Source organism: Ambystoma mexicanum, chromosome 5q, assembly GCF_040938575.1.
Source record: "Ambystoma mexicanum isolate Mex_15411 chromosome 5q, UKY_AmexF1_1, whole genome shotgun sequence".
NCBI lineage: Eukaryota > Metazoa > Chordata > Amphibia > Caudata > Ambystomatidae > Ambystoma > Ambystoma mexicanum.
In genome coordinates this window covers 718,004,254-718,020,955 of record NC_090933.1, presented here as the reverse complement: position 1 = coordinate 718,020,955, position 16,702 = coordinate 718,004,254, and the positions used below count along the sequence as shown (strand labels likewise).

Genomic DNA, 16,702 nt, shown 5'->3' with positions numbered 1-16,702 from the left:
TTTTATCTATGCTACCTGTCAGCGGCTCCGCTGGGCCAACGCTACAGCAGTCTCTGCGGTGTTGCCAGATTAAACAGTCCACCTCTCAAGGGTCACCACACCACTCATGACTGGCTCTCTCTCTTGAGGTTTTCTACCCCTGCTCTCGTCTGCCTTAAGCTTGCTTGGTGCTGCTCGGACATGCCAGCTGTCTTCCCTGTCGTGTTTCACTTCCCTTTGACAGTGGTCCTTCTTCCCTTTTTTTGATAGAGCAGAGGATTATAGTCCGTTTTCTCTTCCAGTTGAGCACTCTCCAGTACTTGCTCATTTCTCCTTGTTACAGTATTGCTGGTTTCTAACCACTGACCAATGAGTATCACTCGCTCACTCTTCTTCTTCACAGTTATTTTACCAGATATTTCTTCTGGTTTGATCGTGGATTTTATGGCACAATAACAAACAGTGGCTTGGTGTGCTGGGTCTTTCTGAAGCCCTGATGTAACATTTAGTCTAAGAGAAAGGGCTTTACAGTCTTTAGAGGAAAGAGTTCCTCTGTGGAATAGGAGTCCTTGTCACCAAGATGGGAGTCTCTCCCTGTGAGGTCCCGCTTACCGCCACCCCAAGGTGGAATATCGTGTAACAGGCTCTTCTCCCTAACTTCACAAGGAAAGGCTGCCCTGTCGGGAGAAGTGACCAAATCCCATGATTCGTCACATCACCGTAAAAAAGGCAAAAAGAAGGAAGGCTGAAATAAATCCCTGAACCAGGAATATGGCCTGGAAGGATAACATGCTGGCCAGGATATAGACAATACAAGAAGGACCAAGAATTTTACAGCTGTAGAAGGGGGTATATTCAATGACTATGCGTCATAACATGAGGACCTTCCCTGCATGCTGCATCTTATGAGTTCCACTTTTGCAGTCTCAAAAGTACTGTTGATGGACTTAACAATGAACATTAATCCCCCTGGTGCTGCTCGTGGAACTCCAAAGGAGGTTAGTAAGTAGTGGATAGATGTGAAAAGGCCCACGGAAAACAAGCTGGCTGAACAGACAGCCCATGCAAGTATCACTAAGGATGGTCTAGACAGAGAAAACTGTGGAGGAGGTATCTTTTGCATTGATCCACCAGGTATAATTGGCGTTGGGGGATATGGCACATCTACTGGCGAAGCAGGTGAGTATCCATAAAAGTTAATTTTAAGTCCTGTGTTCTTTGCTGACATTTGGTGTGTAAAGGACAACCATGTGTTGGCATCTTTAGGGATTAATTTGTCAAGAATTATTGATAATATACCAGGGCACTACCAGTTACTGACTTGCCATAGGCAATTTATGATCCAATTATTGTTGATAAAGGTTTAGCAAAGGAAATTAAAGTAGTGAAGTTGCAATTGATTAATGTGTCAGACATTTACTGGTAATCCTTTTGGATTTGTATTAATTATTCATTTACCTGGAGCAAATTATGAGGGATCTATTGTAAGCATTAGTTTGGTTGTGGCAAGAGATCCCCAATGGGATCTAAATGATTGAAAAGAATAATATTATAAAATATATTGATCAATGAGTTGAGCACATGATTCTTGGTTCTCACCAATGATAGTTTGTAGGACACACTCAAGAAATCCTAGTCATGATAGACTCATACTCACACTTCATATCTATCACGAGTGGCGCACCGACAAGATTTTGACCATTGCAGATATTTTTTTCTGTTTGTTTTGTCCGTGGTATATGTCCTACTTTTTTACAAACTCATAAAAGGTTTCCCCACTTGTTCTCATCTTTGTGCTATTGTACAGGCCCCCTTTGTGGGAATTCTTCCACCATCTGCACATGTGTTAATTTCTGATCAAATTTGACATCCCTGTTCTTCTAACAAATGAATACAAATATAAATGACAATGGTAACCAGCCATAGTGCTAAACCATGCCATGCATGTTATTGTTCATACTTAATCGACCATTCCTGGCCACTCAACCATTAACACCTGTGAGGGCATCTGACGGTGAAGAATGTGGCTCTGTGATTATGTGGCTCCTCTCTCAAAGCAATCACTGTGCCCAACAGACAGACACTTTGGGCCTGTTTCATGGAAGTGTTTTATAATGGTGCAATCCCATAGGAAAACGTTCCATGAGTCAGGCCCTTTGTTTATACACTATTTTATGTATAACATTTCCTTTTCACTTGGGTATTTTCGACACTTGGGGTTAGGGTATTTTTATGTGGTTTGGCATTCAAAATATGCATGCTTTGTAAGGGGTTAGGGCTATTGTGTGTGAATGTCAGAGGTGGCATTGGGTGACCATCGATGGGTATTGATATGATATGATAGGTTATTTATAACGCCCTTAATACCCAGTTTTCTAAGCGCGGACCCGGGGATCAAACATGTGCAAGCATGTGGTGTTCCATGTGTCTTACTCCCAAGGCGAGCACGTTGCCCCTGAGCTATCCTCCTGAGTGCAGTGCAGTAAAAAACGCCCACTATGTTTCAAATGTCCATTATTATGGGTGTCCAGTAATATGGTTGACGAAAAAAGGGCAGTTTTTATTTACAAAAAATGGCAGCAAACAGGCTGTGGTGGGACCAAGTGTGGTGTGACCAGGTAAAAGTGTTTCCATTATACAACACAAGAGGAGCGGAGGTTGCAGGGGTGTCCCCTCTCCCCTTCTGCAGTATAATTGATCCAGGGGTTGCGGGGTTGTCCACGGCATCCATTCGCTTTTTTTGCCACGATTTATTTTAAAACAGACATTTTCGCAGAAACTTTATTAAACGGGACCTATTATGTGAGAGGCAGGATGGTTGAACATGTACCACTTGTCTGCAAATGGAATGTCATATGTGTCCTGTTTGTTCCTTCCTCATCCACCTCAGTAAGGCCACCAAAAAAAAGTGGCAGCAGGGCACTATATAAGACAACTTATATTACATTCATCCCCATTCTATACGTCCTTAACAGTCCCAGCAGCTCCATGGATATGCCGCCTTGGATATTTCCACCTGTTGGAATGTGCTGGCCTTTTTGACTGTTCTGAATGATTGTGGTCAAGGGCATTTGTTAGTGCAAATGCCTTGCTCACCTGCTGTGAATTCAGTTCTAGGAGCTCCTTTGCCGACCTTTGCTAGTCACACCCCTCCTGCATGCAGTATTCACATGTTATGAATACTTTCAAATAACGTTGGGCATCTTTTACCCTAATTTCTCACAGTTCTACGTGGTGGCACATCTCAGAGATGTACATTTCTGTGAATTGCGCTAATCTTTTCTTGCGCATTTATTGCACATCTTAAATTTGCACCAAAAAGAGTTTGGAGAATCGTACACATTGTTAAAAGACTTGAGGAGCGGCCCCAGTGCCGCGAGGAGGAAGTCTCAGCCCCAGTCACACGATTCAGCCACGTGCCCAGCGCGGTGCCAGCAACCAGAAAAAGGCGAAAGTGAATTGGAGCCCGATCCCTGCTTCGGAGACTTGAGTCCCCACCCCCTTGTCACGTGGGTCGGAGCTACGTGGCGTGCGTGGGATCGTGTTGTTTGCCTCACGTGATTGATTGCCTACATTCAAAAGAAAAAAAAAAGCATAGAGCAAGGTAAATTGGAACTTCTTCGGCTGTGTATTCCGCCCAGGGCCCGTAAGGGGAGGCGGCATCTGAAGCAGCGACTCCAATTACTGCAGTGTTGCTTCACAGTATCTGTTAGGGGAGGGGTCATTAGCTGTATTCCAGATTTAGATGACTCAGTGCTTCCACAGGTGAGGGGGAAAGCAGCATCCTTCTTGCACCGGTGTGTTTTTGCTCTAGCCTGCTGCGCTGGTTTACACTATCTGTTACCCTCAATACTATTTTTGTTTTGGCTCTCCTTGCTCAGTAACAGCCATGGCTCTGTCTGGTGTTCCAGGGCCTCAAATGTTTATGCCTAAACCAGGTCCTCCTAGAATTAAGTGGGGCCCCTGGAAAAGAGGATTTCTACATTATGTGAAGGCAACATGTGGTAATGGGATGTCGGTTGAGAGGAAGGTGTCTATGCTGATGCATTTCCTTGGTTATGAAGGGCAGAGGATTTATGAGACACTTCCTGATATTGGTGAATTGGATATGGAAGATGGAGTAAATGACTTTGATGCGGCAATAGCGAAACTTGATAAACATTTTGATTAAAAAAATAAGCACTGTACTAGAACGGTACCACTTTGGCATGAGATTCCAACATGAGGGGGAGAATGCAGAAGAGTATATTACAGCGCTGAGACACTTATCCCCAAACTGCAAACTTGGTGGGGGGGTTGGATGAGCATATAAGGGATCAATTTATGCTGCACTGCTCTAATGACACAATCCGTGAGGAGGTGTGGTTGAAGGATGATCCTAATTTGGATGAGGTCATAGCCATAGCCAAGAGGGTCGAACATACTTTGCAATGTGTCGCCATGTTAACCAGCAAAGAAACGAAAACTTCCCAGGCATCTGAGGTGCTGAGAGTGGGTGACAAGAAGAGAGATGGCACAAAGGAGAAAAATAAACAGAAGGCTAGACCAGCGAAGCACAATGATGTTACCCAGGGCAAGGATGTGGGGAGCCAGTTTGGAAATAAAGTTACCCATAAAGATGGTATGCTGGGAGGCGCAAAGAGGGATGACCGGTTATGCTTCCGGTGTGGAAGTGTGCGTCATCTATCGACTTCACCCATTTGTCCTGGGAGGCGGGCTAATTGTAGCATTTGTAAGAGATGGGGGCATTTTGAGAATTGGTGTAAGAACTATCGCATTGGTGGTGGGAAGAGTACCATGTTTGCTGAGGAGGGGGATTTAGTGTCATCACAGGAAAGTGAAGGATCGGAGAATGAAATTGTCACTGTGAACATGGTTCAATGTACAGCTGGTGATTAGTATGAACATCCTTCCGCTTGGGTTGAGGTAAATGGTCATCAGGTAAAAATGCTAGCGGATTCGTGCTCAAAAGCCACACTGATGTCAAATGCAGTGTATGAAAATGTGGCTTGTGGGCGAATGGGTGATCTGAGTCCTTCTGACAAAAACCCTGGTGGTTATATGGAGGCAGAATAGAAGTGTTGGGATGTTGTGTGGCTCAATTTAAATTTAAAGGTAGGGTGGCACATGGAAAAGTTTATGTTACTAAGAAAGGTGAGACCCTGCTTGGGTGGAGGGAGCAAAGGGGACTGGGTATCAAGCTGGATCCCAATAGTAAAGAACAAGTGCTAAATGTTAGTAGTACTTCGAGTATAGACAAAATGAGGAGTGGTGTGGATGGCCTGATTGATAATTACCCGGATGTTTTTATTAAGGGTATGGGGTGTCTCAAAGGGATGGTGCACAAAATTGTTTTGAAAGATGGGAGCATCCCTGTGGCTGCCAAACTCAGACCTTTGCCAATGTCAATGCATAATGCTGTACGTGAGGCGTTGGAGAAGTTGGAAAAGGCAGGGATAATTGAACCAGCTAAAGCGGTAGAGTGGATTTCGCCGGTTGTGTTGGTAAAAAAGGCGAGTGGCGATTTAAGAGTCTGTGTTGACTTGAGGGGACTTAATAGGTGTGTGATAGCAGACCGTCATCCCCTTCTAAATATGGGAGAACTTTTGAGTCGGATTGGGAATGTAACATTTTTTGCCAAATTAGATATGGTGAGAGCATATCAGATTAATTTGGATGTTGAATCGCGTAAGCTCACTGCCTTTATCACGTATGAAGGTATTTATCAGTTTCACTGCAAGCCCTTTGGACTAATATCAGCATCCTCGGTCTTCAAAAAGGTTATGGATAAGCTATTTAAAGGTGTGAGTGATGTCTGGTGTTTTCAAGATGATGTGTTAATATGTGGGAGGAGTGAAAAAGATTTGAGGAAAAGGTTGGAGATGGTTTTGGAGATCTTCAAGGGGCGTGGCATAACGTTGCGAGGCGAGAAATGTGTATTCTCCACTCAGGTAGTTGAATATTTGGGTCATGAGATATCTGAGGAGGGATTAAGGCCGAAAAGAGATTTGGTGGATGGAATTAAAAGAATGAAATCACCGACAAATAAGGCAGAACTGAGATCGTTTCTGGGAATGATAGAATTTTATCATCGTTTTGTGGACAATTATGCTGATAGGGTGACAGGATAAGGGCACTGTTGAGAAAGGGAGTAGCGTTTGAGTGGGACAAAGAATGTGAAAGGGAGTTCAATGCCATTAAAATGAAAATTGACATGGCGAAACCTTTAGCCATGTATGACACCAGAAAAAGAACTATACTCTCTGTAGATGCTAGCAAAATGGCAATAGGAGTTGTGATGTCCCAAGTTGGGGTCGATGGGACTGAAGCAGGGGTCATGCATGTCTCCCGCATGTTGAAAGGTGATGAACTTAACTATTCTGTTTTGGAAAAGGAAGCCTTGACATGTAATTGGGGCATAGTGAAACTAAAGAATTTCATAAGGGGACAAGAATTCGTCCTGAGAACTGATCATAAGCCTTTAAAGGCGATATTTGAAAATAAAGGTCTTGATAAAGTCTCAAGGATGGTTGCTTGCTGGGTAACCAGGTTACAATGTCACAAATTCAACATTGAGGTATTATCGGGAAAGGATAATGTGCAGGCTGATCTTGCATCTAGGTTGAGAATGGATGATGTTGATGATGATGTCAGTGACAAGTATGTGGAAGTAGGAAATATGGTGTTTGCCACCGTGGAAAGCGTGGTACGGAAAGAGGAATGGATTGAATCATTGGAATCTGGTGAAAGTTGGAAACGCATAGTCAGCTCTGTCAGGGAGGAGTGGCCAGAGAAGAGGCTGCTATCCGGAGAGGAGAGATCATTGTGGGAGGTGAGGCTGGAGTTGTCGGTGAAGGAAGGGCTGGTGTACCGTTGGGACAAATTGGTTATTCTACTGCGTTTGAGGAGGAGGTTGATTAGAATTGCCCATCAAGGTCACATTGGTGTTGTTAAAACCAAGGAAATCATAAAAGCTGATTACTGGTGGCCGGGGCTTGATTGTGAGTTTGAGAGAGTAGTCGGAGAGTGTGCTGACTGTATCAAGTCAGGAAAATGTTTATCAGCTGGGGTGCAGCCGGCGAGGAAAGTGGAAGCGCCAAAAGGAGTCTGGCAAGTGGCCGGGGCTTGATCGTGAGGTTGAGAGAGTAGTTGGAGAGTGTGCTGACTGTATCAAGTCAGAAAAAAGTTTATCAGCTGGGGTGTAGCCGGTGAGGAAAGTGGAAGCGCCAAAAGGAGTCTGGCAAGATATCGCTATAGACATCCTGGTCCCTGTAGACATGGGGAAGGGTCAAGGAAGATTTGTTCTGGCTCTGGTAGACATGTTGTCACGGTGGACAGAGTTCAAAGTGATGAGGGAGGTAACATGCCAAAGTATTCTGGGTGGGAAGGGCTGCCTAGGAATGTGCTCACCGATAATGGTCCACAGTTTACTGGGAGATTATTTCAGGAGTATATGTGCAAGTGTAGGATAAAGCACAAGAGGACTGCGCTCTATTATCTCCAGGGAAACGATATGATTGAAAGGGTAAACCGATGTATAATGGAAGGAATCAGATGAGCGTGTGCGTGTGGTGGGGACAGGAAGGTCGCAGTTAAGGAACATCTCTATGCTTTGCGTATGGCTCCCAATGCAGAAACAGGGATCAGTCCCTTTGAGTTAATGAGAGGTCGGAAGGGGAACACTTTGTGTCTCCGGCGTGGCTGGGTCGAGCAAGAGTAACTGATAAGGTTGTGGATGACGTGAGGAAGAGGATGGAAGAGCGGAAGGAAAAGTGGGTTAGAAAGGTTAATGAAAAGTTCCCCAGAAAGAGAACAGCTGTTGAAGCGGGTGATCTTATTAGAATAAGGAAGGCTGTGATTCCTAAGAAGGGTGATTCTCTGTATTCAGATCCAGTCAGGGTTGCTCAAGTACTTGACGGTGCTGTGAGATTAGAAAGCGGTCAAATATGGAACCTATCAAGAGTTGCTAAGATGAGGAAATGAAGCGAGGTTCTGTTGCTCCTTGTTCGATGACAACTCACATGTTAGTATCATATATATATTTGTTTGCTATGTTTTCACTGTATATATGTCTAATAAAATTATATTTTTTTTTTTGTTTTAGATAAGGGAAGGGGTGTGTTATGTAGATGCCTGGTGTTTATAATATTTATGTTTCTCACTTGACGTTTCATATGTGCTGAGTGGTGAAGTCACATGATTCCAGAGTTAGAACCTCCATGGAATGTTATTCCTTGAAGAGTAGCAGTTGATGTTGTGCTGTGGGGAGGTTGGGGGTCTCTATTATGTATCTCTAAGAATAGTATTAAATTACTATTAAATCCTACCTGGTCTGGATCTTTGCCTCAACACAAAGCAAAGAGATGCCGCTGGACAAATAGCAGTGTTAGGGGCAGCTGAGAAGGCAATACTGACTGCAGTGATAGCATAAGTCAACTCCCTGATTGCCTGACTGTGCTACTGACTGTGGAGGTAGGATCACATTTGGATTGCATTACATTTGTACGGCTGCTATGACTCTAATAATTTGCCTATACTTTGCTGCAGTATACCTACTACCTGACATTATATATGTGCACTCATGAGGAGTGTAGCGCAGAGTGTGGGACAATCATTGTAGTTGGTGCTGCCTGTTTGGTATCTGTTGCTTTCCTGGTCTTCTGGAGCAGTACGAGGATTACCTTTTTCTTTCATTGATTATATTGCTGCACTCTGATATCGACTTGGCCACCTGAGGTGTGATGCAGAGTGTGGGGCAGTTGTGGCAGCCTGGGCATCTGTGGCTCGCTGCGCTGTAGGAGAAAAGCTGACAAGCGACTGCATCTTGGAAATCATGAACAAAGGCAGCAGAGTGGATTAGTGAGTTTATTTTTGCATACCAGCCAAAAGAATGCAAAATTTACAAATGAATGGCCTTGCAACGGTCTCACCAAGGGCGACTCTCCTGGCATGTGAGGTGGATTTGATGTGTGAACCTTTGATCATGCACCGTTGGAGACTGAAATAATATTTGGTTTTCAGGAGAAAAAAAAACACCGTAATGACCATTCATAGAACATTGTCAAATCACTTGAAAGCCTGTACGGGAGAAATTTCTCCTATTGCCTCTGCTGGGCATCCAAGCACGTGGCTGGACTTCACGGTAACGTCCACTAATATAAAAATAAAAATTGTTGACTGTTTCTCTCCGTGGAGAGGTTTGAGTCAGGGAAATAACAGTATCAACAACGAAGGGAATGTGAGAGAGAGGGAAAGGTGCGTAAAGGGAAGAGGAGGATGTTATGGAAAGGGGTTCCATGCGTGCTCTGAAGGACTTGTCAGTGCAGAATGGATGTGGAACCTCGCCGTTATGAGACTCTCTGACTTATTAAGAATTCCAGCCAATGAACTGGGCAGAGAGAAAGAGAATGTAGGATAAACGGAACACTCCGTGGAGGAATTATCCGAATGAGCCCCTGATCACATTAACAATTCTACACTCTCGGCTCTGAACTTTGTTTTAAACTCACTCATAAAAGTCATTGAGTTACTTAGAGGGGAGGTAAAAGGACAGGCAATCACACTGGTGGACGTTCAAAGAAACATGTTGGCGCTCTCAGAAGTCAAAATAATTGTGAGGGAGAACCATGGGAAGATGGATCTGCTCAATGGAGAGATGAAGAGACAAGCCATAATGTCGACAGACATTCCGGAAAAAAAGTGCCTTATTGCGGAAAAAAAGTGCCTTATTGCGTGCGAAGAACCACAAGGAGTGCCAGGGTATCCTACATCTAGAGGATTTTAAAAATCTATTAATTTCGCTAATTTTACAAAAAGTAGAACTAAGTGCATATTTTGATGTTCTGAATGTTGAAAGAAAATCACTGAATGGGTGGCAGGTTATGATCACAGAGGAAAGGGCTCAGCTTCCTGCCCTGCAAGAGCTTGCCTGCAGACACTGCAGCATCCAGCTGTCTTGTCAACTGAGAGGCATGCCAGTGTATTTATTGATACTCCTCCATCTCTGCCCTTCACAGACAAATGCGCTAGACGTGGCTCGATTATATATGTAGAGTCTGAAGAAAATCGAGCATGTGCAGAAATGCAGTCAACCAAAATGTAGGTAGCGCTCTCACCCAAGATAGGTTGCTAATAGAAGTATGAGACGACCATGCCATAGGAGACACAGAGATTGGATCGTTTTTCTGTACAGAGGTTGAGACCTATGTAACCAAAAGGGGAAGAAGGAAAACAAAACTATTGCTCCAGTCCAGGGCAATAAGGACACTAGAAATCGAAAAGAAAATAGAAAAAAAAGGATCGGTCCAAAGTTTTATTAATTAAATTGGAAAGAGAAACAGGGCAGGGGATCTTTCTAAAAAACAAAAATGGGTGCAAGAGAAGAAGAATCGCCACCGAAGAGGCAGAATGTGAACAACTAGAACCCCTGAAAATGTCAATGAAGGCTACAGACTAAGCTAGCATTAGACAGGTAGTGTTAGATGTGGGAAGGGCGAAGAACGCTGCTACTAAATATTACGAAAGAACTGACCTGATAAGTCACATGGGGGCAGCGGAAAATTCAGAGCCACGCGTCGCAATTTTTAGGACGGTTAAATCTACGCAAGTGCAGCAAGTAGATTTACTACAGGAGAGAGGAAGTGGTTGTGTTGAAATTGTGGATAAGAATTTGGAGGAAAGATGGCGAGACTGACACCCTATAGGCCCCACAATTAAGACTGTGACCTTTGAAAGACAAACACCAATTCATCAACAAACCTGGCAGGAGGAACATAATTCTCACCCCTCACGAGTTTGGGGACCTCACAAATGTTAGAGGAAAGGGGGAGACCTTGAGAAGACGTGCTTCTTCCTGGAATCAATGTTTCCAAAAGAGGACAACATCTGTCTAAAATCGCCGGACTATACTTTCAATCTTTCGTGACATCCCAAAATTAACACTACTGAACTTATGTGACATTGCAGGCATGGATGGTATTCATGAAAAGACACTTGATATTGAAATATTTACTCTGCCATTAAGGCTGGTCAGGGAGCTGCTGCTATTGTTTACAGATGAATTAAGTTTGCAAGGCTTTGACTTTTATGCTCAACAGACTTGGAATGTGGATTGTGGTATAGGTTTTCATGTTTCCATCTCATGTACTGTTACATTCATAATCGTATAGTTGTGGCCGGTCTTGGTTAGCGGGAAGCCTGGCCACGTATGGCGTGCAAGATAGGTGTAAGTGACTAAGTTTTTAGCGTGCGCTGTTGGAATACACGTGTATTCAGGCATTTGCTAGAGGAGGAAGGTAGTGGGTAAGTCTTGAATAAGTATGATGTCATTTGCTTGAAAAAAACCTTCCTTTGGGAGAAGGTGGTGCTAGATGGATACAAGACATACTTACAAAAAGCTGTGAAAGGGACTTCACCAGGCCACGGGGGTGGGCTTCAGGCCTCAGTGGCCACTAGATTCTCATAGGTTGCGGTGTGGGCTACAATGGTGAGAATCTATGCTATTGTAGCTGTACGGGGGAAAATGTGCTGTTGAGTAATGTGTAGTGAAATTATTCAAACAAAAACATAGAAAGCCGGACTGAATACATGTAACGTATTCTCTACACCTAGTATGCAGAGAATGCGGGTGGGATAATACTACTCGGAGACTTCAATGCAGATTGCAGGCTCCGTGAAGAGGAGGGGAATGTTCCCGTGCAACAGTGTTATGAGCACAGTAAGAAGCAATCAGTGCAGGGATTGAAGTGGACAACATTTTTTGAAGAATAGATCCTATCCCTGTTACGTATCAACAATTCTAGAAGTGTGAAGGATGGGTATAGATGGCACAATGGAACACAGCACTCTTGTATTAATTGTATTGTTACAACAGAAACTTAATCACTGAGCATGGTACATGTTGAGATCAAGTATGGGGTTTCGAGCAATCACCAATGCTTATGTGCATTTTATGGGGATGGCCCACAGGGAAAAAAGACATGTCTGGCTGATAATATGCCAGTCACTAGAAGTAACAATAGATTGAATTGGTCCCAGAACAAAATCAGGGTATTCAATTGGCATATAAATGACTGAGTGGACGGAATGCAAAATCGGAAGCAGCTGGCCTACGGTAGTCCAGGGGGCTTTCGCTCTTCATTAAAAACCATCTGAAACATCTGGAGGGAGATAAGAAATGTCGTAGAGTAAGGAAGCTAGTTTATGATAAATACAAGAACTTAAAACTGCTGAGGCATAGCCTAAGATGGGCAAAGATTAACATTGTAGATAAGAAAGAACTAAAGAATGTGGTAAAGAAAGCCAATGTAATTAAGAATCAATGCTCTGTTCAGAACAAAGTAGATGGAAAAAAACTTGCTGGCCTATAAAACCAGAAAAAATAAATTACTAGAAATTGGTTAATAGTCTGGACAATTTCCAGGCACTGGCGCAGCCAAACCCAATTGAAGAAACTATTTGGGTAAGCCATTTCACAAAGCTATATGGTGATCGGCATGATGTAGGGAACACAGAAGCGAATATGGTGGATGTGAAATGGGAGCAAGATCTATCCCAAGAACTTATTGAGCAGACTATAACCAAGAAATCCAGAGACCCAGAGCCCAACACATTTTGTAACCTGGTCTTGAAAAGTGACACTAAATTGTGGGGGAGAATATTGCTATTCCAGGAAAATGCTAGGACGGAACAAACCCCAGCAAGCTGCAAGCAGTCAAGCATAGTGAAGGTTTATAAAAAAGGCAAGATAATCGATCCATTGATTTCTCACCCCATACCCCTACTTAATGTCGGCTAAAGTTGTTTCCACAATTATTTTGAAGGAACTTAACATCTAGGCAGAGGCTAACCACATATTGTGTCCTAATCAGTTTGGTGTTCGGGTGGAGGTTGATACAGTTGACGCAGCCTATGGAGTCTACCAGGTCCAGAAGATGGTCTGGAAGCATAAAGTACAAATATTTGTGCTGCAATGATCGACCTATCATTGGCGTTTGATTGCGTAAACAGAGGTCGGTTATGGACTAAATTAAGGGACTGGGGCTTGCTGACGTGCTGATTAAAAATCTTAATACACCTTCATATTGATAATAAGATTTCAGCTACATCTAGAGGGAGCCACCGGTCGTGGCCTACGGAAAGGGTGCATACTAGCTCCCTTCCTTATTTAACATATATTTGTCGGACCATGGGAAATATTTTGAGGAAGTAGCCTTTGTTCCCCCTATCATCTACAGGTCAAAGGTGCCATGGATTTCCTAGGCAGATGACATAGTCCAAGGTAGTCCCTGAATGTAGGTATTTGGGATTCTTTGTAACAGCTCAGTCAAGTGAGAACAGTTTGTTGAATCATCTGTAGGAAAAAGCAAGAAAGCTAGCAATTAAAATGAAGCATTTCCATCATAAATGGGGGAAATTTTAATTCAACACGGGACACAAGTTTATGAAGCAAAGGTAGTGCCAGCCTTGAAATATGGGACCGAGATTTATCATTATGTGGAGAACTATTATGTGATTGTATGGGATTTTCAGAGAATTTGTATGAGTTGCTTCCGTTTAATTGGACCATCAATTGTATGATAGAATGTAAAAAATAATTATAAATAAAGGTATTGAATGTGTTGAATATCTGTAATCCTCATGACATAACGTGAATTCTTTTTGTTTTTACTTCTTGGTAAATGCATGTGTTTAACATGAAAAGAATGATGCTCTTTTTGTGTATCCCAATTTAGATTGGTTTGGCCGTCGGAGACATTGCAGAAGTACAACGCAATGCTGCACTTAAAAGAATTGAAATGCAGGTAAATACTTCTGGGCAAACAAAATGCCTCAGGATTACCATAGCATATAGCACATCATCAAGTCATAACATATGTCTCAGAATCTTGGTGCAACATCAGATTTTAATCCAGGGGAATCAGTTACCCACCAACTCACTTCTGCCCTACCTCGGGTTAGTAAATCTAAGATGATAAGAATCTTGGTGAAGCTTACTTTCTGGGAGAACACTGATAGGATTGCTCAGATAATCATATGTCACCTATACCGATAACCCCTTTCTCTGTGCAAATAATCCACCTTGAGGCCGATGCTTCCCGTACATGACTCTCATATTATATTGTGTGTCGATCAAGCAGAAGCAGAGAATCCTATTTGAAGATAGCTCTAATAATGTATATGTATTTCGGTCTATTGCAGTATCCCGTGCCATTCTCTATGGTGCATCTTAAATATCTTTAGCTCAAATATCCTTCCAACCTTTACACAAAGCATGTCCACTTTGCTCATGCCACTTTGTAACCCTCTTAAACTTGACACTGAGCGATTACGTATTCCTTGCTCCCTGGTACATCGGAACATTTCAAAATCTAACCTATGTTGTGTGTATGATTGGGCATATTGCATTGCTGCTATTGCTGAAGCACAAACAGGAAGAGACTACCCTTCCTAAGGAAATTAGGTTCAACCAATGAACCCAATATCAGGCTCCTATTCATGCTCAAGATGTTCTCTACATCTTCCTTCAATAACTGTTTCACACGTCATAAAAATAAATGCAGGCAAATTAAACACAGTTAGCTGTTAGAGAAATGTCATGACATGATGAAACGTCTCCAGATTTCCAGATGGATCCCTAGGAACAATATTTAAATACAGAATCGTTACATGGTAAATACTGATGGCCATATATTAACATGTAAATGATTGTAATGGGGCTGTTTTTCCAAATCCCCCAAGTGCCTGTTTTAACACCTTCATTTTCACTATGGGGATGTTTGCCGTATTTGAAGGTTGAGCGTGATGCAGAACTGGAGTTACATTTTGCCTGCTTTTAAACCAGCAGAAAGCAGGCAGATTCCATAGGAATCCATTGTAAATGCTGCCTAAGTATAAGTGGTCAAATCAAGAGACCCCAGAAAGATATGGAAACCACTGGGAAAAATAAAATCTAGCAAAGAAAATCTGGTTGTGAATCCAGTCAGTGCTCATCTATGGGTCCAGTATATTATGGCTACCTTTACAGGCATATGATATGCTGAGAACAGGCCATCTAGAGAGGGGATGTCCTCTGAAATTGTATTAGGCAGAGACACTGGGCCTCATTACGAATGTGGCGGTACAGTGATAACAGCGCCGGTCATGTTACCGGCACCATTGTTACTGTAACGCCACATTACGAGTCCTGCTTGCGGGTGCCACTCTGCACACCTGGTCAGACCAGGCGTGCAGAGCGGCACCCAGGAGCAGAACTCGTGATTGCACCAGCACCGTTATCAATGGAGCCAGTGCAACCATGTTCCCCATCCCCATTCTGATACGGCAAAATGGGGATCGGGAGCCCGCCCACACCGGCACCCGCGAGTGTGCAATTACCGGCCCATTCAACTCGTAATGGGCCGGTTATGGAACATTTGCGGGTGGCGAGTTTGGCAGTAGCCATGCCCGTAATGCGGGCACGGCTACCGCCGAACTCGTAATGAGGCCCATTGTACTGATGCAGATAAGGAAATTAAAGGGCTCTCATACTCTTGGCCTGGATGGTCTTGCAAAAGGTGTAGTGAAGAATAAACCAGAAGAGTGAGCAACAATATTGCTGTACACCAAATTAAGCTTGCAGGGCATAATTCCTTCCTCATGGAACAGATCATTCTTCATACCAATATATAAAAAAGATATTAGGACAAATCCTGCAAATGATAGGCTTCTGTCAATCACTAACACCATTGCGAAAATATATATATGCCTCCTCGATACTAAAAAAGTTACAGAAATTGATTGAATCCGTTAATTTATTTGACAGATTTCAAGCAAGTTTTAGAACAGGATCAGGGACAGCACACAACTGGAGACTGATGGATAAACTGATCAGTGAGGCTGGTACGAGAGGCAGAGCGAGCTTTGAAGTGGTGTCCATCGACTTTGGAACCTCCATCAACAAGGTCGATCGAAATAGGCTTCTGGCTAAATTGCAGCAATATGTTGAGGGATGGTGAGAGGTGTTTACAAATGCACAACTGTTCAGGTGAAACTGAACTGTGGGTGGCCATAACACCACCTATACCAACCAGTAGGGGTGTAAAACAAGGTTGTGTATTGCCTCCCCCCTACTTTTTAACATCTAACTCTCGGATTTACCAAATATACTGAGTGAAATCCAAAACTGTCCTCCGAAGATAGCAGGAATACAGTTACCATGAATATCTTGTGCTGAAGATCTAGTTATCATGGATCACACATTTTCTGGAATTAAAAGGACACTTCTAGAACTAAACAACTATGCCAGCCAGTAACAGTGCACTTGTCATCAACTTCGATGAGACAACAATCATGCAGATATCTAACTGGAAAGTTTTGAAACCTGAATTAGTTATATCAGGAAATATGATAGAAAATGTTGACACCTGTAGATATCTCGGTGTTGACTTAACTTCAAAACTGCACTATGAGGATTTTGTCAATGCTAAGCGTAGAAAAGTGATAGGATAGACTGCTCTTACTTGTTGTTATGTTTACATAGGAGATGTCTGGCTACAGCCTGGTGGGTGTGTTAATGTTATACAAACAATGCTTTTGCCCTGCCATGTTGTAGGGCACAGACGCCCTGGCAATGAAAGATTACAAGTGGCTTAAAGTGATAAAAGGGAAATTCTGGAGGAAAGTGTTGGGAGTGGGACCATCAGTGTCTGTTGAATTACTGCACTTGGAATTAGGTTTGACCTCC

General features: G+C 43.0%; 1 protein-coding gene across 1 annotated transcript in view; it reads left to right on the top strand.

Annotated features, from left to right (window-relative positions):
• Nucleotides 1–16,702, top strand: part of TRPA1 (transient receptor potential cation channel subfamily A member 1) — a 1,301,026-nt gene that overhangs the window by 1,160,363 nt on the left and 123,961 nt on the right. Inside the window, exon 24 of the mRNA XM_069621203.1 lies at nucleotides 13,713–13,781. Coding sequence (XP_069477304.1) covers nucleotides 13,713–13,781 — 69 coding nt within the window. The remainder of the gene's footprint in view (nucleotides 1–13,712; nucleotides 13,782–16,702) is intronic.